Source organism: Pongo abelii, chromosome 5 (assembly GCF_028885655.2).
Source record: "Pongo abelii isolate AG06213 chromosome 5, NHGRI_mPonAbe1-v2.0_pri, whole genome shotgun sequence".
Taxonomy (NCBI): Eukaryota; Metazoa; Chordata; class Mammalia; order Primates; family Hominidae; genus Pongo; species Pongo abelii.
This window is the reverse complement of record NC_071990.2, coordinates 129,509,714-129,533,609: the sequence shown is the minus strand read 5'-3', so window position 1 is coordinate 129,533,609 and position 23,896 is coordinate 129,509,714. Positions and strand designations below refer to the sequence as shown.

Sequence of the window (23,896 nt, the reverse complement as noted above, 5' to 3'; positions counted from 1 at the left end):
TCATTATAAATCCTAATAGATCTTATGATACTTTTGAGGAGTTGATAATTATTATGGTGTCAGACTTTTACTCTAAATGAATGTTATCAAAACAATGGTAGAAGATCCTTTCTCTAGTATTATAGTACTGCATACCTTTTTTCTGTTTCATTTTCCCTGACATTATGATAATTTTAAATAAATATGGGCTTTTCTTTCACACTTAAAAATCTTACATAAATACATATAAGTTTTAGAATGGGAACGTACAGGAGAATTTTAGGTTGATAAAGAAATTAAACTTTACATTCTATTGTATTCATGGTTGCATAGTTTGTATTTGACTAGATTGTTTACAGAGCTTATTTCTCCTTCAGTGAGATCATCAGTTAAATCTGATTAAATTCTTGCAAGGAATTAGCTTTGTAGTATGCCCTAAATCTACTGAAGTTTATATAATGTTTTTTCTTATTTAACTTTACTAAAATAAATACATATTGTATATGTAAATGAAGAGTTAAATTTGAAAAATAAATTATTTAAAGGTCAACCACACAATGTATTAAAGCACAAATTTTGACTTTGTAAATTCTTTTTGTTCATTTGTGTTCATTTTTATTATAGTTCTACATGGCAAATATTAATGATACATCATTAATACCCATAAAATATGTCTTTCATTTTTTTAATCTATACCATTTGCATTAAAAGGAAGACATGTACTTTCCAAATTATTTTGAGTCTAAAATGTTATTTGCAAACGTGTTGAATATAATACAAACTTTAAAAATTTGTATCATGAATAAAATTAGCTATTCCATTATGAGCTATAATTCCTTGGAAGAGCATTTGATTTATCTTAATATTCCAATAAAAAAATTAAAGTATCCGTTATATTATAAAATAATAATGTTTTAAAATTGCAATTTTCTTTCCTGAGAACAATTACAAATCATGAATTATAATATGTATTTAATCACTTTAGCAGAAAATAAGACTTGGTGATGTTACGATGCAGTGAGATAGGTTTTCTACCCTCTGGAATTAGCAGTAGTGCCATAATTGAGTAAGATCTTTCAAGAGAGACAGCTATAAAATTTATATAAACTTACAAAACTGAGAACATTGAACAAATGTAAATTTTTGAGAGCCATAAATGTGTTTGTTAGTGTGTGTGTATGTCTCTCAAGGCTCAAATACTGTGTTTGTGTTGAACATAAAGTTTATAAAAAGGACCAGAACATCTATCTGTTTTTTTCTTTTAATTATTCAACTTCACTTTTACTTGTATTAACCTAAGTGCAATGAGTACTTGATTGTACTTTAAAAACTTGGTTGCAGTCACTTTATGTTGAGAACAATTATTAATCACATCTAAGATTAATAAATTTATGGTTAGTGTGGTTCTCAGCATTACTTGAACTTTTCAGATAATTTATTGTCAAATTTATTCCCTGAGTCCAGTAATTACATTTCTCAGCATTTAAAAAAATAATTTAACTAACAGAGAAATCAAGTTATTGGAGGCATAACCGTTGGGGGAATTATTTATACACACACATACATTCGCGTACACATATATACACACATACATACTACATATTGTGCATGTATTAAATTAATATTTGTTGTTTCTGCTTCCTAAAAAACTCAGATAATAATTAGTCTTCTAATGTCACTGCTCTTTTTCTTCCATCTAGACAGTATTTTAAACAGATTATTGAAATATCTTTCTAAGTGGTATCCCTACCTTCAGGCTTACCTGTCTTCACTGTATTTCTATATCTATCTTTAATCCACAGATATTTCCTTCTTAAATATTTTCACAATCTTGTATCTTATAATCAGCGGGATGAAGTCTAAAGATCCACTTGGTGTTGGCATTCAGGGTCCTTCTTTGCATGACTCCTCCCATCCTCCACTTCTCCCATGAACCCAAAGTTCCCGGCACAGCCACAGCTTATAGCTGTTAAAACGTACCATGCCCTTTCATATTTTGTTATCTTCAGATATTCTGTTTCCTTTCTCAGAATTTTAGTTCATCCTTTCTCTTTCTGATGAGTTTTTACCCTTTTTTTGATATTTGGCTTAAACATCATTAGACACCCTAAGCCTTCTGGTTTCATCCCTCTACTGCCAATACTAATGAAAAAAGTGTGACCCCCACCCCCAGACCATCATCATCAACATCACCTGGGAACTGTCTAGAAATAAACATTGTCAGGTCCCTCCCCAGAAATACTGAATCAGAAACTCTAGGGGAGAGGGGCTATAATCTCTGTGTTAGAAAGCCCTCTAGGTGATTCTGATCTTACAAGTTTGAGAACCACTGTTTTGGCAAATGGTCTTCCACTTTTGGCCACTAACATTTTGCTATAATTTTTTGTTTATAAGACTCTTACTTTTCATAAAATGTGAATTCCTACTTTTAATTCTGTAAATATCAGAGACCATGCTTTGTCTTTATATTCATAGCATTTTTCATAAAACTTGGCACATAGTATATATTCAGTAAATGTTCAACGAATGGATAGAGATAATGCACACATTTCATTGAGCATATACTCCTTAAACAGCTTTCTACATGAAAGTCATCCAAAGTTATTTGAGGTTACTCTTTCTCCCCCTCAAGATCCTAGTCCCCAATTAAACATTGTCAAATATTTAAAAAATTTATAAATTTATTCTTTTTAAGAATCTGTCAACTAATGTCCCTGATGAACAAAAACTAAGATTTCCATTATCATTCACCACACTTCTTGATATGTTTCTCTTGTGACCAGAGTTGTGAAAAACATTAGGATAAGAATACTGTGTCTTTCTACAGTATAAGATCATAAACGACACTGTTTCACCAGGCAGCCCTTGACCTCAGCTCTTGCTGTTCATAGCTCCTGATCTCCATATGTGACTCCATAAGCACTACTGCCCAGTCTTCCCAGTTACTACCTTCCCTCCCATCATTACTCACTTGAAGGTCTCAGGAAACTAAAAGGAAAGCATCTTCACAAAGTATTTGGAATGTGTGTCATAAATTGCCAGACGATTATTTAAATTTCCACAGCAAATCTTGGTTTTCTAGCTTTTGATATGTTAAGTTCCCAGAGTTGAAATTCATTTGGAGATGTTACGCTATAAAACAAAATACGTTGTAGATAATTAGGTGAATTTTTTTTCCTAACTTAAGATCGTCTATTCATTCTGACCTATGATATATTACTGTAAATTAATTGAACCTTTTTTTATCTCATTAATCACTCATCAGCTCCAACTTTACCTGACTATGAAGGAGTTGATGCCTCTCTCAATGAAACTGCCACCACAATAACTGTATTGTTGAGACCAGCACAAGCCAAAGGTGCTCCTATCAGGTAAGAGGAGAAAACTACAGTAGTTCTGCCTTATCCACAGGTATGTACATCCCAGGATGCCCAAGTATGCCTAAAACCAGAGACAATAACAAACCCTATACAGACTGTACTATATTTTTTTCTATATATGCAAACCTATGATAAAGTTTAATTTATAAATTAGGCACAGTAAGAGATTCACAACAATCAATAACTAATAATAAAATAGAACAACTATATATTTTAATAAAAGGTGATTACGTTCTCTTTCAAAATACCTTATTATACTGTACTTACCTATTTTTGGACAAGTTTGATGGTAGGTAATTGAAACACGGGTAACTGAAACTGAGATATAAGAAACTAGGTAGGCAGGGTTGGGGGGGTACTTTTTCTTTTACTGTAAGAGTTAAAGAAAAAGGAGCCAGAAGGTTGCTTAGCAGCTAGTAAAGTGGTTCATTTCAAAGAGAAATTCATTGGAGAATTTCTGTCAGGAAAGTGTTATTTTTGTTTAGTTTAGTTTGGTTTGCTTTGGCTTGCTAGTTTTTCATTTGGACAAAGCCTGCGGATAGACTTGTAGTTAAGAGCAAAATTCTAAGGCATTTTTGAGATATTCATGCACTGAACAATTCACCTCTCTGTGCAGTTTGACTTAAGAGCATTGGCCTTTTTCCCCCCTCTAGTCCCATTTCATTTCACTTCCTCTCTTGGTATCTATATTATAAGAGCTTTGAAGATATTTGTCAGAAATAGGATGAGAAAATAACTCCTGTCCAATGCAGTAAATCAGTTATGAATAATTTCATATTAATGATTGAAAAATAAGAAGCTTTGAGGAAATAAAAGCAGAATAGTTTTAACACATGAAGCCTATTTGACCTTTTAATTCCCTAATTGCTCCTTATCAAGTATTCCATAGTAAATTGAATGTTCGGTTTGCCATTTTCTTTATCTTCTCAACAGTAAAGTCTCATATTATCTAACATCCCCATCTTTCAGAAAATTGTGAGCCATGTGATTTTTAGGAACTGAGTCAAATTGTTACAACCATTTTAATTTCTGCACATTTGTAATTAGATGAATATCCAAAACTTAAACAAGTTTCCATTTGAAACATGATTTTGTGGACATTTTGTTATCAAACTTCTAATGAGAAATGAATGAAGACACAGAAATCCATGTAGGCACTTGATAGTTTATATCAAGTCGTTTACATATTCTGTTAAAAATAAAACTAATGTTTGTTCTTTGTGTAAAAGGAATACATTTGACTTCATGAGCACATATTAGCCATCCAAATAACCAAAAATAATCCTATATCACTGGAAATGAAGAAATATTTTTTGTTAATTTAAAAAATGTATTGATAAAAGAATACAAATCATAAAGGAAACTCTTGAGTCTTGTCTGGCTAAAAATCATGAGAACACTATACCAGAGAAAAAGAGATGGCTGAGGGTGTACTTGTAACATAAACACTTATGAAACACTGGCTACTTGAAAATTCAAAGTAAGTATATAGTGCTCTTCATGAATCAATGATCTGTGAGTGAATCTGATTGCTGATCCAAAGTAGAAAGAGAAAATGCCTGCACTCAACATCTTTTCCTATTGACAAGTAATCAGGGTCGTTCACATGTTCCTACCTGTGATAAAATTTACTTTTTAGGTGTTCACTTCTGTTACTGGTGCTTAAATCAGCTACCAGCTACTTGCATTTATCTTTTAAGAGTTAGATATTTGGGTAAATTCAACTTTATTTTACATAAGTTGCAAACACAGCATATTTTTGTTATTTTTGCATAACTGTACTATATAATGTAACTTACATTAACTCTTTATTCACTTAATCAATTTTTTCCACAAACATTGATTGAGCATTTATTATGCCAGTCACCGTGCAAGGTATTGCAAATCAAAGGTAAAATGACCACAGCAAAACACAGAATCTTTGCCCAGGTTTGTCATAGACCATCAGAGGCACCTGCAGCCTTATAAATCCTTTGCTCATAGCTGGTGTTCAGAAATTTTGTTAACTCAGTATGTTATTGATATACGTTTTTAAATTTAAAGTCTTTTACTTTATTACCTTTATATAATTTCTAATGACCAATTAGAAACACTCATCTTTGTATTTGTTGGCAAGATTTTTGACCTTTTCTAGAATTGAGCCAGAGGCTGAGAACTTCAAATTATACATTGTTGGAGATTAGTGCTCAGAAAAATAAATTTAAATCCTGGAATGTTACAAGAAGTAATTTAATAATAATATAAACAACAGATTTTTTTTGAAGTGAATGTTACTACCAGGAAAATAAAATCTGCTTTCTAACTGATATGCTAATCCCACCAAGTCCATCTTTAGTTTTTGTAATGACTTACCCAGTTCACCTACAGGTGGGTGCCAGGTGGTGGGACCAGACTGCTCTAGTCAAGTAATCTGGCTTCAGATGAGCCCTGCCTCCTTTAACCTCTGAATCCTTTGTGCTGTCTTTCTTTCCTCTGACCACATTCCTACTTTCAGTCTCCCTACCAGCAACTGTAGCCTTATCATGAGGCTTATCTGATCCAGTGCCTTAATTTTTTGAAAATGAAGATTCAATTTAATGTAATCATTTTTCCTTACCATTGAATTTATGGTCTGGTATCTCAAATCTTTGATTGGATTCCCATCACTCACTTCAAATGTACTTGAAGCAATTTTACTTTCCACTCAATTTTTTCTTTGTTTATGTCAGTCTATCAAAATCTCTTCTCTGCTAATGCTTGATGCTATTCTACTCTGTGACCCTTCCCCCTGCCACCCCTGTCACCTTCCCAAATAAACCAGAACTACATATTACCCTACTAAATCTTCTGAGAGTATCCAGGAGTTAGCTTGCTGGCTGTCATAGACCCTAAATACTGGGTTCTGTCCTTCCCTAATTATAGCATTACTAGCCTCTGCCATTTTGCATTTCAACATCTATTCATCCCACCTCCAGTGGAAATATGTATTCTTTCTGCCTGGTCTTCCTAATATCAAACAAACTCCAGTTCTGCAATCCTCTGTCATAACAACTAGGAAATCTTGTTATATAGAGTTTTCGTGTTTAGTTTTATTAGGAAAGCTAAAATTGCCAATGGATTCTATAAATTTGTTGACTCAATAACATTCTATATGTGCCAAGAGCTGAGCTGCATACTTGAAATAGAAATCTACTTAAGGCGATTAGTATGTGCACCCATGTGAGTGGTAGACTCCTAAATTAATGACTGGTAACAATGCTGTGTGATAAGTGCAATAACAGCTAGAAAATGTGGTGCTAGAGCTGAATTTGTGAGGAGAGGTAGAAATGAGCATGGCCAAAGGTCACAATGATGCATTTACGAATTGCAAATAGCCTAGGTCATTGAGAGTGAAGGGTCTGTGGGAGAACTGACAGCAGCTGAAGCTGGAGAGACAAAACAGGGAGCAAAGGGAGAGGCTGTTTAGTGCCACCCCAAAACTGAAGGTGGGCACAGAAGGACTGTAAGCAGAAGTTACCATGGGCAGTTTTACATTTTTAGAAAGATCACTCTGATAGAAACATGGAGAATGGACTGGGGATAATCCAGAAGGCTGGAGTAGTCCCTGTGAGAAGTGCTAATGGGCCGTATTAAGAAAGTAGCAATAGAAATGCAGGCAAGGCTGTGCCTCCTACATAAGGTTTTTAGATCAGTAAGATGTGTAAAGCTTCATGGGAAGGGAGTTTGAGTGGAGACTTTAGGTAAGAGGAGATGGTAGCTTTTATATTTGAAGTGGTAGCAGAGTAAAAATACATCTCAGAATTCAAGGTTTTGTTTTTTGAGGTTATTAAGTGATAAATATTTTTAGTATTGTTACCCCAAATCAAAAAAGTAATGCTCTCTCTATGAAAAGAGGAGTTATTTTGTATATTTTGTGTACCTTACCAATATTTTCACCAAGTTTTAATCTCTAAGAGATCATGGTGTTGTGTTTACATAAGAAGTAATGACCGCAGTGAAAAATCCCATTCTGCATAATGCAGCACTAAGTTTCACCAACCACATTGTCCTTCTGTTACCCATTACTGCTTCCCTATGCTAATGTAGAACATGTGCGATGCAGTGCTGGCAAGTGTGGTTCTTTGACGAAATTAATTTTTGATTTTATAATCATTCTAAAAACTGAACATTGTTGCCTGACTTAAGTAGAACTTTGAATCTCCTTACCAACTTTTTGAGATCTATCCTTACAACTGTCATCACTTGACAATCATTGCTGTATTCAAAATGAATATTGTCTACATTTAGAATCAATTCCCTAGAATACATAATTCCTTTTCTTTTCTTTCTAAAAGGTTTCTTCATAAATGAATTAAAACTCTAACCTGGGAAAATATAATTACAAATTATAATGCATAGAACGTCCCATTTATTAAAAGATTGATCCAATGTAGCTGTGTTTTCAAAGAATGAAAATAACAGCAGCATGTTGTAAAAACACAAAATAGTTTCTCTGTGGTGAGACTGTTTATTGTAAAGTTAATAAATGAATATGTATTTTATTTCAGCATTTTCCAAACAGAAACTCTACCCATTTTGCACTGCAGCAAGCTACCCATTCTAAGGTTACTTTGTTTTGTGGAGAACATCTAATTTGCGTTTCATAACATTAAGCACCACCTATTTAGTTTGATAAAATATAGTCATGAAATAAAGTCAAAACCACCATTTCTTCCACCGTTAAATTAGGAAAAGAAATTGTCTGATGTTCTAAGTTCACTGATAGCTTAACAGACAAATGTATGTTAGGGTTGTATGTCTTCCTTGGGTCACATAGCTTTAAAATTTGGGGCTATCCTCATCCACCTGCAGAATAGTCTGTTTCATTACATAAATTTAAAGATATCAAATAGTTCTAATTTTCCTAACCACTATCCTGACCTAGAGCTTACTTGAATTCCAAATAAAACCATCTTGAAATTTAACTAGAGATGGAAATAATCTTTTTGCCCTATTTTATGGGCATAAAGGTCATATGGTCCAATTAGATCAAATAGGTGTTACTTTAATTTTATGTTTATTCTCTAGAATCATAGTAGGTAGAATCGTTATAATTTTTCTAACCAAAAATAGGAGGAAGTATGCCCTTCTTGTTAAATCTTCTTTCTAGCCTCTAGAATACCATAGTCCCAGCCCACAGCTTGCTTATGACCTTGTGAGAAGCCCTGAGCCAGACCCGTCTTAGCTTAGCAACTGTCGAATTCCTGACCCACTGAAGCTGTGAGATAATGTTTGTTGCTTTGAACTGCAGAATTTCAGGGTAATATGTTATGCAGGAAGAGATTATACATGTACTCAAGTAGTATAAATCTTCTCTTTCTTCAGATTTCTGCCCAGTGGATACTTTTATCACATAAGGATTTCTTGACCAACCCATATAAAATAGCACTCTGCATTCCCATCATTCCCTCTTTCCCTTAGCCTGCCTTATCTTTCTCTAGAGCACTTATCCCTTCTTAATATGTGTTGGTTTTCTGAATTTATTTTTTTATTTGTATCTCCCCACTAGAATGTAAACTTCATGAGAACAGAGACTTTTGCTACTATCTTCATTATTTTAACCTCAATGCTTAAAATAATTCATGACATGTAACAGATACTCAATAAATATTTGGTGAACAAATGAACTGGAGCTAAAAATATAATAGCCACATTCTGTAGTAAGCTTATCATCTGCTAAAGAAAAGACATATACCTAAAAAACTGTTTTTAACAGTATAATATCAAATCATATTTGTAATGTACCATGTTGGTACATGTAATGTGCCACGGCCACATACTGATGTATCATATAAGCAATAAATATTATAAGACAGCAATGCTAGGTCTTTTGTTTTTTCCACCCTAGAGTTTTTGAGAATACCATTTATGGTTCTGATCAATGGATCTTTGGCATTATAATTGTCAGTGGGTTAGGAACTAGATTAAACATGCATCCATGTGATTATGACTTCTACCTCCATGTCATCCTTCAGTCATCCTCACCTTAAAAATTACCCCACTGCCTTTAGAAGACAGAGTACTGAGGAATGAAGATAGTTCAAGAAGGCTTCATGGCAGAAGTAGAAAAACTAGACAAGAAAGGCAGAAATTCTTGACTGTATGTTTAGTATATTTGGGTAACAATGGTCATACCAGCTTCAAATGGAAAATAAATATCAGGAGATAAAACAAGAATGGAGATATAAGGTAAGGAATGTGGTAATTTATCAACCCCAGCGTAAAAAGTACAGAGTTTGACTTATGAAGGAATGGAAGAAATGAGGATACAGAGAAATAGTATATTAAAAGGCATTATTAAGAAAAATTACAGGGAGATAGAACTTGGTTAAAGACAGGAATTATTAAAGTTAATGCCAGGATTTTGAGCTGTGTTTGTTTGGTAACTATTAGTTCCTTTTACAGGGAGATTAGTCAGGAGAGAAGTAGCTTATGTGTTTCAGGTGTGTAAAGGTAAAGAACGGGATTGGAAAGATAACCAGGGATGATAGTTAAATCTTTACCCCCTGGTGCACTAAAATATTGGCAGTACGAGCAACCGTAGCTTTGGGACATTGGGAAGACTGTTTATAAGAGAAATAGTAAAATATTGGAGCTAGATAATTTCTCCTAAAGCCTTAAGAAGACATTTTAGGTTAAATTTGAGGTTGTTTATATACCACTGTATAACTTGTTATTTTGCTATCACCAAGAGGTTGTGCAAGCTAAAAGTATAACCATGTTCACAGAGTATTTACTTAGTAATGGGCTTTTAAAAAAATCTATGGCAGGCCATTATAGGTAATTTTGGGTTCAGCCCCAAACTTTGTAAGCATTAAATTAAGAATACTATCTACCGTATGTATCACATAGTCTCTTTTTGAGTAAACGGCAAAATCCCCTTACGCATTTTATTTCTTAGTCTTACAACTAAGGGGAAATTATATAATGAGAAGTCATTATTTGGCCTCTCTAAAACAAAAAAAATGACTGCATACCAGTGTTTAATCAAATTAGATTACAAATGATCCTCAACTTTTGATGGTTCAATCTATTATTTTTCTTTAAAATGATAGTGCAAAACCATTGAAATTTGAATGTACTTCAAATTTTAATGTTGCTATTATCCTGGGCTAGCGATATGTAATACATGAGATATTAAACAGTTTATTATAAAACAGGTTTTGTATTAGCTGATTTTGCCAACTACAAGCTAATGTAAATGTTCTGAGCACATTTAAGTTAGGCTAGGCTAAGCTACGATGTTCAGTAGATTAGGTCTATTATATTCATTTCAATTTACAATATTTTCAACTTGTAATGGGTTTATTGGGACATAACCCCATCATAAGTTGAGAAACATCCATATAATGTAGTAAAATATGTCATTTTAATTTTTTAAAAAATAAGGAAGTCACATTTTGTGTATTGAATGAAGATTAATTATACCAATATATTGATTTAATGTAATTACAGAAATACTTTTGAAGTTTATTAAAAGGAATGGGGAATATATGAACTATGGGTAGAGTGATTAAAAATATTATGATGACTTTGGAATAGTTTTAATTACTAAAGTACTGAGCTCACATAATATTTAGATCTAGCCAGAGTTTAGTACCATTAGGTAATTAGATAACCAGAAGAATGAAGAAGCACAATCCCATTTCATGTAATTAGTCAACTCACTTCTAGTGCAAATTCTCATTTCTTATTTCGTCTTTTAATTAATTTGTATTGATAAATAAGAAAATAACAAGGACAGAAACAGATTTAAAAATTGGAAATGTGGTTAGAGAACAGCCTCTCAGATTGAACAATGAAGGAAAGATAGTTTCTTTTAAACATGGACTATTGTGACTTTTTGTTATTTTTATAGCTGTTTTTCACTAAATGTAAATACTTCTTAAAGACTCACCATGATTACAGTTGATCTCTGTGTGAGTTATAAAAACACGTCTTCAGTGGGCATGAAAAAAGGTAGAAATAGATGCACAAAGTGATGCATCCAGAAAGATGCTGACTAAAGACAGCCCAACTAAGGAGAGTAAAATGCCACTAGAGGATTTTGAGGGATACTGGTATAAGGAAAGATACTTTTCATATTTTCAATATCTTTGAAAGGTAGCATGCTGAGGAGGTCCAGAACAGAAAGATAGCAGTACAGCAGACATGTGTATATCAAGATTTTAAACTGAAAGTGGTATTTCTGAGTGATGTTATAGAAAAGTAGTACAATTTCGGTTTCGTTTGGGTGTAAAAGCAAAAGGGAGTATGAGAGATGACTTTAAAAGACTCTGAAGATCTACCTCTGGGTAGCTGTCTCAGTCACTTTAAATGCTTACCATGGACAGTCACAGGTTCCAAAGTGGACAGAGTTTAAAAGAAGGTATATATTTTAGTTTTGTTGTTGTTTTAAACTGTATCAAACTTGAGAGGGGCAGAAAGCATTCTAAAGATGGTAGAACACTAGAAATTTCAATAAATAAAAGTGAATATAAGGTCCGTGAAAGCCAGGTTTTTTTTTTTTTTAACCTCTCTATCGTCAGAGCCCGCATGATACCTGTTAAATATATAATTGTTGAATGAAAATGAATTAATGGATACAGTGTCACAGGAAGAAAGGTAAATGAGAAAATTCTTACTCTTCAAATAATGCTCAGGATTTTTCAGGTAAAAAATGTACTTTCGTGGAGAAAGAAAAAGAGTATCTTGGATATGTCCTAAGCAAAAATATCGACAGAAAAGGCAAAAGCAATGTATTCATTTCACAAACACTTAAACATCCATTATCCTATTTGAAACCACATATTCCAGTGTGGTTTCAAATAGGATAATGGACGTTTAAGTAAGTATAATATGTGAAAATGTAATGGCTATTGTATCAGCTTTTGGAGTTAAACATATTTGGGGTTAAAAAATATCTAGAAACTGGGGTGAATTTTATATCATGAAACCATTTCTCCTGGTATGAGTGGTGGTAGAGTGGAAGGCTTATAGAGTGTGGTGACCAGGTTATCTCCAACTAGCTTTCCATCTAATGTCACTCATTGCACAAAGAATGTTTTAGAAATATGCTTGGAAGCCAGTTCTCAGAAGTCTTTTTGTATGTATGTGTCTTAGTCTGCTCAGGCTGCTATTACAAAATACTAGGTGGCTTAAACAAGAAATATTTCTCACAGTTCTGGAGGCTGGGAAGTCCAAGATCCAGGTGCTCTCAGATTTGGTTCTTGGTGAGGGCCCCTCTTCTAAAGGCCCCCTCTCCAAATACTATCACTTTGAGAATTAGGGTTTTAACATGAATTTTGGTGGAGGGGGGGAGGGACACAAATATTCAGTTGGTAACACTGTAGTATAAAGTAGAGAATGAACAAAGTGAGGCTCCTGGTTTAAGTTTTAAGGGGAGCTCAATTTTTCTGCCTCAGTTTCAATAGTAACAAAAATATAATACTTCATTTCTGTAATGACCATTCAAAGAATAAATGAATAATATTGGTAAAGAAAAGATATATAAGATTAAAGTGCATGGCACTGTAATTTATATTTGTATATAAATTATGTGGAAATCATTTTCTTAATTCTTTATGAAACAAGCATGTCACTTGTATTTTAGAACTTATAAAATTGAAATAATTTATCTTTCATTTAATTGAGAGTAGGGCCAAATCTGAAAGTTCAACCCAAGGCGTTGATTTTTATTTTCTATGGGAACATACTTAAGGCCCTTTCCCAAGGAGCCTATTGCACCTTTTCTTCCTTTACTCTTCTCCAACACTGGCAATTTACTTTGCTCCTCATAGATCTGGATAGACAAGCTGTCTTGCATGAAGTATCCTGAATTTGTAGTGTAGAATCTCTGTCAATGTAATAGAATTAGTTAAGATTGAATGTTCACTAGATTTTGTGTTTCTTTTCTAGAGGTATGGGATAATTAATGAGGAATCTATTTTTAAGGATTAGATTAATGATTAACGAGGATAGGTAATTATTATCATTCTTTAGGGCAAGAATATAAGGTTACATTTGTTTGGAGAGCATGTATGAGGGAGTTTATATGCATATGTGGATGTATCCACAGGACATGCAAATGTATAATATACAAATATGAATTATAAATTTAAAATAAAACATAGCATATGTCAGCTATGATCATTCTCGTCTTTCTCCAGGGCTATGTGTATGTATTTTCTATATCTTAAAATTGACAAGTGCCTGCTCCATGGATGCCTGAGAGACCATGCATCTTGTCAGTAGCATTCTTAGAAGCTTAGCAACCCAACTTGGCAGAGGTATAGGGAATGATGCAGCACATATAATTTGAAATAACATAGACTTCTGCCTTGCTTGCTCAAATCGCAATTTCTGACATTAATACAGGTTCTGTTATCTTTTTAGAGGAAACGAGATGGATACGAACCTACTGATTTATTAGCAATATTTTAATGGAAAATGGGAGCTTGAATAATTAGGAAGAAAAGAAAATCTGTAATTTATCAATTAAATTATGATTTAACTCTTTCTTTTGATGTCCTTTTGTTTAATCTTTTTTGTTTTGAAGATCTTTTGTTTGTGGGTATAAGAGTTTATATTAAATTAGAATTTTATACCAGAGTCTAAACTGTTTTAATTTTCATAGACGCATATTCATCTCTCTCTCTCTCCTTCTCTCCTCTCTCCTTCTCTCTTTCTCCCTCCCCTCTCCTCCCCACTCCCCTCTACCTACCCACCTCTTTCTTTTTCATGGAAGTCTTTTAAAGAATGTATTCTATGCCTCCTGGAGATCCATTGACTATCAATATGCAGCCCTACATATAATTTATGTTCAACTTACATAAGATACCACATATATTTTTCCAGAATTTTTAGGAATTTTAAAACATTTTAAAATATATTTATAATATATAAAATATATTATAATAATAATGTCAACTTTCATGGTAATATTTTACCTGAAAAAATTTTGACGTAAAGAATTTTCTACTAAAAAAGAATATTGTTAATATACCAGTTTCAGAGTTGTTAAAAAATATTGTTAGAGATCAGGGAGATCTTTATTTTAAATTTGCCTTGTTTTTGTTTGTTTTTTTCTCTCCTTTGTAAAGTAATTGCAATTATAGAAAAGTTTTAAGACTTAAAGATATCAGAAGGTTTAGGTTAGAGCTTTAATAGGCCAAATGCCATCTGTTTCTACAATTTGTAACATTTTATTATTAACAACTCCAGAAGAAGGAGGCGGTCTATTTCAGTTGTGAGGACAGATTTCTGTCCATCTGTGCCCGTATTGCCGCATGTCACTTGTATTTTAGATCTACATAGCTCTGAGCCAATGTAGATGCCGTGGCAAGGTCAAGAGGTGGAGAAGCCTGTCAGTACATTCTGTCTCTGAAGCTGTGACAACCACAAATGGGTGCTTCTAGCACCGCCCTGAGGCAGTCATTCTGTTAGACCTTGGAGCTGGACTTTCTGTAATATCATTTCAAGGGAAAATGTGAACTTTAAACATTTAAAAATATCAGACAAAGAACTGAATCTGTGATGTGTCTTTGGTTAATGTCAGAATCCTTATTAGGGTGGCTCATTCCTCAACATTTAAAAATGTTGAAAGTCCTAAGGTGATTGTTCTTCTTTTTATCAGTTTCTTTGTAACTATGGTGATGTTAGGGACAGCAGCATCTATGTGGATTTTTCATTTTATTGCAAAATAGCTGAAAAGGGTGTACCAGGTTAAGACTAACTTTAAATACTTTGAAATGTGGTGTGTTAATAGTCAACCCCTTAAAAAAAATCGTAGTATCTCAAATCTCTAAATATGTGTGTATATATATGTGTGTGTTTTTTTTTTCTTTTCCCCAAAGTGCTTATCAGATTGTTGTGGAAGAACTGCACCCACACCGAACCAAGAGAGAAGCCGGAGCCATGGAATGCTACCAGGTTCCTGTCACATACCAAAATGCCATGAGTGGGGGTGCACCCTATTACTTTGCTGCAGAACTCCTCCCGGGAAACCTACCTGAGCCTGCTCCATTCACTGTGGGTGACAATCGGACCTACCAAGGCTTTTGGAACCCTCCTTTGGCTCCGCGCAAAGGATACAACATCTATTTCCAGGCGATGAGCAGTGTGGAGAAGGTGAGCTTCCTCCAGGATTTGCTTTTTCCCTGCTTTGAAGAAAAGCTGAAGTCAAATTTTATAAATACTCAGTATCATCTGTCAAGAAAAAAAAAAAAGAAAAAGAAAAATTGCATGTAGGGGGTTCTGTTCTCAACAGTGTGCACAGTTTTGGGGCTACAGTAGGGCTGAGGCCGCACGCCAGTTCCATTTCACAGGGTTCCTGTTTCCTAGTAACTGCTTCTACTCGAGCCTTCCTCAGGAAAGCCCACAATAGCAATTGAGAGTAAAATGATTTGAAAAGGTGGGTGTGCTGCTGCCGGGACTCCACCCTCAGTAATGATCAGGCATTGTTCTGTCTTCCTTGCTCAGTGGTGGCACACTTCAAGAGATTAAATTTACTGCAGGATAAACAGAATGCGTGTTCCACAGCAGGCTAATAAAACCTTATAAGCTTTTCAGGGGTTTCAAGCCAAATAGTAAATAACAAGTAACAATCCTCTGATTACCAAGTAATAGGGCGCCTGTGGTATATCTGACTGAACCTAAACAAAAGGCAGCCTGGCAATGACTGGCTGCTGAGCCATTACAGAAGGCTGCTCTCTGTTTCCCTGGTTGCCCCTCCTTTTCCCATTTTGGACACAGTTGTTTTTGAACACTGCCACTGATCCCAAATGAATATTGAAGAGGAAAACACAACAGGACATTAGAAACGACCGGCAGTTCCGTATGTGAGAAAACAACCTGGCCTTTCATGCCTCATGCTGTTCTCTTTGGAAGATTTTCTTTCCTAAAACTTATTTTTATTTATTTATTTATTTATTGGCAGACAGAGATAGAGGGTAGACAAATGTTGAGGATAGAAATTTTCACAATTTAAAATCCAATAGAATGATGACATTTTAATGGACTTGAAGCCGTATAGGAAATTGCTGGGTTTATGTAATTGAGTCCCTAAGGTGAGCACCTGGGAGTGATACATGATATACAATTGCATCAGTCATATTATATCTTAGAAGAGTTTAATTGGAAGACAACAATCCTTTTGCATTTCTGCAGGGGCCGTGAGAGCTTTGGGTATTGATTAGCTGCTTTTTAATCAAAGCTTTGTTGTTTGCTTGCCTATATGGTTGGCTTGTAGGTAGCAAAGAAAAAGCCCACAGCGTCTTCTAAGATGTGCTCCAAAGTCAGAGGCTGCTCGTGGTTGAAGATGCTCTTCTCGTTTACCTTTAAAGAACTGGGGTCTTTAGAGAGTAGTCCAATGTCCACTTCCTGCCCACGTATCATTCCATACCACTGTTACAACTGGGCTACTCTAAAAACAAAACGCTATGGAAGTTATTAGTTCATTCTGGGTATAATATAGCATTGAGTAGGAAGCATAGTTTTGTGTGAGGGTTTTGATCTTTAGAGAGGTTCCAAATTAACTTTGGTTATTTGGTCTATTATACCAGAGGAGTGTTAATGAATGTCTGCTACTTATAAAGGATTTTCTCTGCATTCTTTAAAAGCTTTTTGATATGAATTTTCTCTTCCAATTGTTAATATATCTACACTGTGGTTTAATCAAAGTACAGAATAGCAACAATATATTTCACAGTTATCTTGGCAAAGAGTTTTAAAGTTGATGTGACTTCTACAAGTAGAGATTGGTAATGCCGATAGAAAGTTAACAGCAATTGCTTTTAAGAAATGAAAATCCTTTGGGGCCTTTATGGGACTGTGAAATAATCTCTCGCAGGTTACCATGAAGGTCTCAGGCCACAAGTAATAGAAGTGCAAATTCCCCCCTCACTGCTTTATTTTAATTTAAAAATAAAAAATGCTTAAGTGGAAATTGTAAACTCTTTTATAAATTATCAACATATAGAACTACTCAAGATAGAGTTATAAATGCATCTTGCAAACAGATCGCCTCTGGTTTGTTCACTGGCTTTGAAACCTTTTCTCACCTCTTGTGTATTCAGGGATGTACACTGACTCAATTAAGTCCTAGAGGAGGAAGAGTGGGGCCAAAAGTAGCTGGCAGGGACATGTATCTCCTATTGCCACCTGACAGCATTAAAAATAATCATATTTTTTCTTGTCCTTTCCTATTGCTTCTACTTTGTATACCCGCTCTGTCCAGCAAGAGGAGGAAAATTATCTATGCTGAGAAACATTTAACTCCTAATAGCTAAATTAAAAGAAAGAAAGAACAGATAAATTACACCGCAACTATGATGTAATGTTTTGATGATCTTTCTAACTGCTATCATTTAGCTTTTTTAGTCATGCTAGGATCCAAATGAAAGTATGTAATGTTCAGCTTTGGTTTGAGTCTACAGTTCTCAGATGAAAATTAAATTTATATTTGGACCTGATTTTTATTAGCTTTGCAAATACATTTTTCTGATAGTTTACGAAGTACTATACATGAAAATAGAATGCTGTACTACTTGTCACAAACTAACCTGTTTCATTGCAAGGTAAAAACAAATATTTACCTGTCTATGAAAACTAAAATATTTTTCAAAGTTCTTACTTTAGATTTTTAAGTATCCCTAGGGAGGCATATTTTTTAAAGTTTTCTTAATGTTAAAATTCTGTTGTTTATAATCCCTTTTTATGACCCCAGATGGATCTTCATAATAATTATAGTTTATGAAACAGGAAACATTATCTGTACATTGACTCTTTTTTTTCATTTTTACTCTATCAGGAAACTAAAACCCAGTGTGTACGCATTGCTACAAAAGGTAAGAGGTTTGCTTTTTTTGCTTGTTTTAACTACACTCACCCCCTTTCTAAAATGGAAGGACTTTGTTCCCTGCTTCAGGGCTAAATATGACATTTCTGTTATAGTTAGTTCTGTGACTCATTTGCGTGTCTTTAACAACTAATGGGGTGCTACTTCCCATCCTCTAGTACTTGACTGAAGGAATCTTGTTATGATAATAGGAAAGATCTAGAAAAATCTTAGAAGGGCTTATTTCTGCCATTTAGTGTCTGAAAGGTCTTGTGCTGCTGATCAACCAATATCTTAGGAAAAGGTCAGCAATAGCAGATGAAAATAGCAAGTTGCTTGTTTAAAAACCTCTATTACTTTCCATCGTAGACAATCAAACATAAAAAGAACCAAGCTAATTCATGTTTATATAAGATTATAGGGATAGAGATTGGTCTATATCTTCATCAGTAGTGCAGTTAGATTGAAGATCATTTACTTTTTTAAAAACTTATTCTGAGAAATCAGATCTGTGATGGCTAGCTAATAGCCAGGGCAATTCCTGCTGACCTGGCATATTATGGCTTAGCTGCCTAGTTTCTTTGACAAGAGAAAACATTTGCATCTTTGAATGAGTATTTAGAGTTCCAAGTGGGGGAGAGTCTCCTACATTCTCTGTGTTTTTAATTCTTCATTTAAGAGTTACTTGATTGTGCTAACAAAGGAGAAATTGCTACTTGGTGTATTCTAGCAAAAGAAACATGAAAAAGCTGTCTGCATGCAGACGCGGGCCTCCTCAAAGGGTTGGTTCTTTGGGTGGTTTGCTGCCGGAATCAGTAGCAGACCCACATTTGTGTCCAGTAGTTGATTCATTTGGGGTAAAAATGAATGGCCATATTCTGTTTGTACTGGCATCTTTCCTTTCATCAGTTTTTTCCATCTAATCATCAGTCTGCTCAATCAGCATTTGTGCTTTACTCCTGATTTGTAAGGCAATAAAGAAAGACATTCTCCTTAACTCTTGTGAATAATAAAGAAGCTTTATGGAAGAGAAAAAATATATACTTTTTCAATTCACATATGAAGATTCCTTTTGATAGTTTTTATTTAAAAAAGCAATTGTTAAAGAGAAAATATACACAGACACATATGATGTATAAGGATTTTATTTTAAAAATTTAGCTTACGAATCAGGAACGAGAGTTGAAATTTTTAAAAGATAATAGAATAAGGCATTTAGGTCTATATCACCTGTGTTTTTCCAGATTTAAAGTAGAACCAAAATTGTAAAAGGGTCCCACATTGACCTCTGAAGTTCTTTAGACGTGTCATGCTATGTTTCTGTAACCGAGAAATGATAGCTATGTATTATCCTAACATAACTTTTTTATTCAGTTATTTCATTATTTGCTCTTGCCTGAGATGTTTGTGTCCTTTTATCTCTCTCCCGATACACATTTAAAAAATGACAAATATCACATGATACTTAAACTATAGGAGGATTGAGATCCTGGAAACAGTCTTACCATGTGGCACAGAATAATTGATAGAAACTTTGAAGTGGTAAAAAATAGTCCATTATTTGTCTAATAATCTAGCTCTCCTACACTTCTGGATCTCAGGAATGCAGTGTGGTGTGGTGTAGTGAGTAAGAGAAAGGACTCTGGCCTTATACTATCTGAGTTCAAATATTGACTCTGTCCCTTAGGAATTTTTTAGTATTGAGAAAATTATGTAAACCCTCATTCCAAAAATTAAATAATAGAGTACCTACACCTTCTTATTGTTTTGAGGATTAAAATAACATATATAGGCCAGACACGGTGGCTCCTGCCACTTTGCAATGCCAAAGCGGGAGGATAGCTTGAGGCCAAGAGTTTGATATCAGCTTGGGCAAAATAGCAAGACCCTGTTTCTACTGAAAATTAAAAAAATATATATATATATTAGCCAGGCGTGATGGAGCTCACCTATGGTCCCAGGTACTTGGGAGGCTGAAGTGAGAGCGTTGCTTAAGCCCAGAAGTTCCAGTTTACGATGAGCTATGACCATGCCACTGTACTCCAACCTGGGTGACAGAGTGAGACCCTGTCTCTAAAATAATAAAATAAAATATATATGAAGTGCTTAAATAGTGCTTACCATATTATAAACAGTACATGTGTTAACTATCTTTATACTAATAATTTTGTACTTAAGAGGGACATAATTTATGTTAGACAGTTATGAATGAAATATGTATAAAAACAAAACTAAATTTTTGTGATCGAGATTGCTAGGACAGGGGAGAAACTACGGGTTTTTTGTTTGCTTGTTTTTTAATGTTTTTGCCCAGGTCTGATATATTTTCTTCTGTGAACATTTAGCGTTTTTTCCACATATGAAAAGCTAACCCTGTTTTACAAAAACTAAAAAAAAATTAGCCAGGCGTGGTGACATGTGCCTGTAGCTCCAGCTACTTGGAAGATGGGAAGGTTGCTTCAGCCTAGGAATTTGAGGCTGCAGTGAGCTATGATTGTACCACTGCACTCCAGCCTGGGTGACAGAGTGAGACTCTGTCTCAAAAGAAAAAGAAAAGAAAAGAAATGAAAAAGAAAAACTACCACATTTATTAAAGTAACATCAACTTATTGCCTGACTACATTTTAAACTAGCATGCAAGTATGGTCAGCTTTGGTGTGAAATTTTTCAATACGAAAATAAAAAGTTTTCTGACAGGGCATTTTGAAGAAACATTTAATAGTCAAAATGGCATAATCTTATGACTGGGAAGAGGCATGAAGGAACCTTCTGGTGAAGGAATGGTTCAGTATTTCACAGGTGCATATGTAGGTAAAAATCTGTCAAACTGTACGTTTAAAATGTGTGCACTTTACTCTTAAAAATTTGTGTGTGGATATGTAGGTAGATAGGTAAAGTATTTCCCAATATAAAAAAATGAATTATACATTAAAAATTGCGTGACCAGAGTTAGAAACAGCACTGAGTATATTATAGAGGAGTCTCTGGAGTTTGAAAGGCTCCCCTTGCTAGCTTCAGTGAAGGTTTCCTTCTATCGGACGAGGTGCATTTTCAGTACATAAGCCACTTTCAGTGAGAAGGACAACCCTGCCCAGGAATCCCTGGGCTGAATGAAAAGGGTCTAGAAAGGACCTTTCTTAGTCCTGGATGACTCCTATGGGCAAGTCTTGTGTTTCACCTGCCTCACAGTCAGACCCTCCCCTGCCCCCCAACCCCCACCCCCTTTCCAGTGTCAGTTGTGAGTACTGAAGAGCTAGAACCTTGCTTTCCTAATATCCTTTGCATTTAGATCAATTTTGCTGAAAAGAACTTAGTTCTCTGGAAAATCTGGTGTCCCTCCATAAGACATTCCAGTTTGCGGTGTGACCTTTTACAACACAAATTTTCTGTTCAGGCCATACGCAACAGTCTGTTGCTTTTTTTCGCATTTTTTTGAAAACTTAAAACATTCCAAATGTAGTCCGGGACAAAGTACCTTGAACAAAGTGTGTGTTTCTCTCACTCACTCTCTCATTCTCTGGAAATTGTTTTTCCATCCCCTTTATTTTAGAAAAAGTTGTATTTTGTATGGAGAAGCCAGAGTTCATTGTTACATGTTAGTATCATATTTATAATAGAAAATAAAACATTTTACTAAAACAAAAAAAATACTTATTTAGCCAAGTTTGAAGCTCTGATTTAATAGTCTTATACATCACTATTTGCCAGGGACAAGTACAGAGTGAGAGTCATATTAGGTACAATAAATATTTGTGGAGATGGTAATTGAATTTGAACAAAACGTAAGGTAGATGCTTCAGCTTTCATGTTTAATCAAAAAAGTTACAGTACCGTCTGCAACTATGAAAAGTATCAGCAATATGTGAGTTAAGACAAATTTATTAAATAACTAGAGTTATTTTTATTTCTTTAACTGTGCATTTATATTGTGATATATATTTCATATTCTAATATAGAATACTTTTGCCAAAGCTAAGACTTTATTTTAGTGACAAAGCAGTCAGTTAAAAATATAATCTATAAACTAATGTGAATTAAATTAAATTTAATCCTAGTCTGTGTCTGTATCAGTTTTATTCAAAAGAGTTTTCTTCAGCTGAATTCTGTGATAGGAAGACAGTTTAGCTCAAATTGTCTTTTCATTGTAATCACTGCTATTCTTATGACCATATTCTATAGCTTCTTTGCTTTCCTGGTACTCACATTTCAATGTGAAGGACCTATTCAAGTGAATTAACCAGAATGAATGAGTTGATATATTAGAGCACAGAGTCCAAAGAGAACCTAGCTATTATTACCTCTTATAATAAGTCTTAAATTCAGGATGCAGGACATTATGATGAGAGATTAAAATTCTATCAAGTGTCATAAGGATGGACATAACTAAGTAGCATAAGAATGTACCGTGTTTTGCTAATGAGAAACTCTGACTTCATTAGTGGATGTCTTTAAATTTTACAGTCAAAGTAGAAATAATAGCTCTGAATATTTTTATAGTTCTCAAGCATAAGATCAGAACTAGAAATTAAAAAGGAGTAACACATACAATTTTCAACATTCATCTTTTCCCAACATTTTGAATTATTCTTAAAGTTGGTGACAGTTCACCCATTACTACTGTATATCTGGAATACCCTGTGTCTAACTGGTTTCATCTTAATTCGCTTCAAATTGGACCCCGGAACCTCTCTTTCTGCTCTCATTGCTAGTGTAAGTAGACTCTCCACCATGTTCCTAGAGAAATAGCCAAGTCACTGAAACAGAAAAGATATGAGTTGAGGACCTTCGAAGGTACATGATCACTGTTTTCATCCCAACCCCAAGTTAGATGGAAGTTAAATATTTCTTTGCTTTAAAAGTAACAAACTGTTATTGTTTGCATATGGAGTATTACTAGTCTAATAATTTTTGACAGAATGATAACTGGGATGCTAGGATATAGAGAGAAATGGAAAAAAATAGAACCGACCTGAAGATGATTCAAGCATTTTGCTTTTATGGAAATTAAACTGTTTTATGAAAAGATTTCTGACTATTACCCTCTCTTTCCTGAGAAGCCTGTTGCAGGTACCTTACATTTATGGCCACGTCTACAGGAGAGAAGTGATGACATTCATTCATAAACTGATCAAACTGTCACTGTTAACTGTGGAAAGGATAGAGTTTCTAACCTAATTTGTAATGCTGTAATCACATACTTAGAAGAGACTGGAAAAACATAAATTGGTACAACCTAAGGGAACTAACTTATAATCCATTTCAGCAAAAAATTCACAAAGGTAGGTGGTTATATCATCAATATTCAAAAATCAATAGCATAGCAGCAACAAAACAGTATTTTAAGATGACATCATTTATAATGTGTCTTTAAAAATTAGAGTAGGAATATATCTGGCGAAAGATAGATTACACCTCTACACTGAACACTACAAAATCTTATTGAGAGAAATTAAACAATACCTAAATTAATGGGAAGACACACCATGTCCATGGATTAGAAGATTCAATGTAGGTAAAATGTCAGTGCTCCTACATTAATGTGTAGATTTAAAGCAATCAAAATCCCAATTTTGTTAAAAAAAATTAACAATCTGATTCTAAAGACAAAATGGAAATGGAAAAGAATAAGAATATGCAAAGCTACTCTTAAAATACAGTTCCTGGATGTTATCAAGGCCAATATAAAGTTATAGTAATTAAGACA

The 23,896-nt window shown here is 34.2% G+C and overlaps 1 protein-coding gene across 5 annotated transcripts in view; it reads left to right on the top strand.

The window, feature by feature from the left end:
* Nucleotides 1–23,896, top strand: part of PTPRK (protein tyrosine phosphatase receptor type K) — a 559,501-nt gene that overhangs the window by 441,081 nt on the left and 94,524 nt on the right. For all 5 annotated transcript variants that reach the window (XM_054556726.2, XM_054556728.2, XM_024247798.3 and 2 more), the window contains 3 exon segments: nucleotides 3,245–3,350; nucleotides 15,212–15,485; nucleotides 18,166–18,202. In XM_054556726.2, coding sequence (XP_054412701.1) covers nucleotides 3,245–3,350; nucleotides 15,212–15,485; nucleotides 18,166–18,202 — 417 coding nt within the window.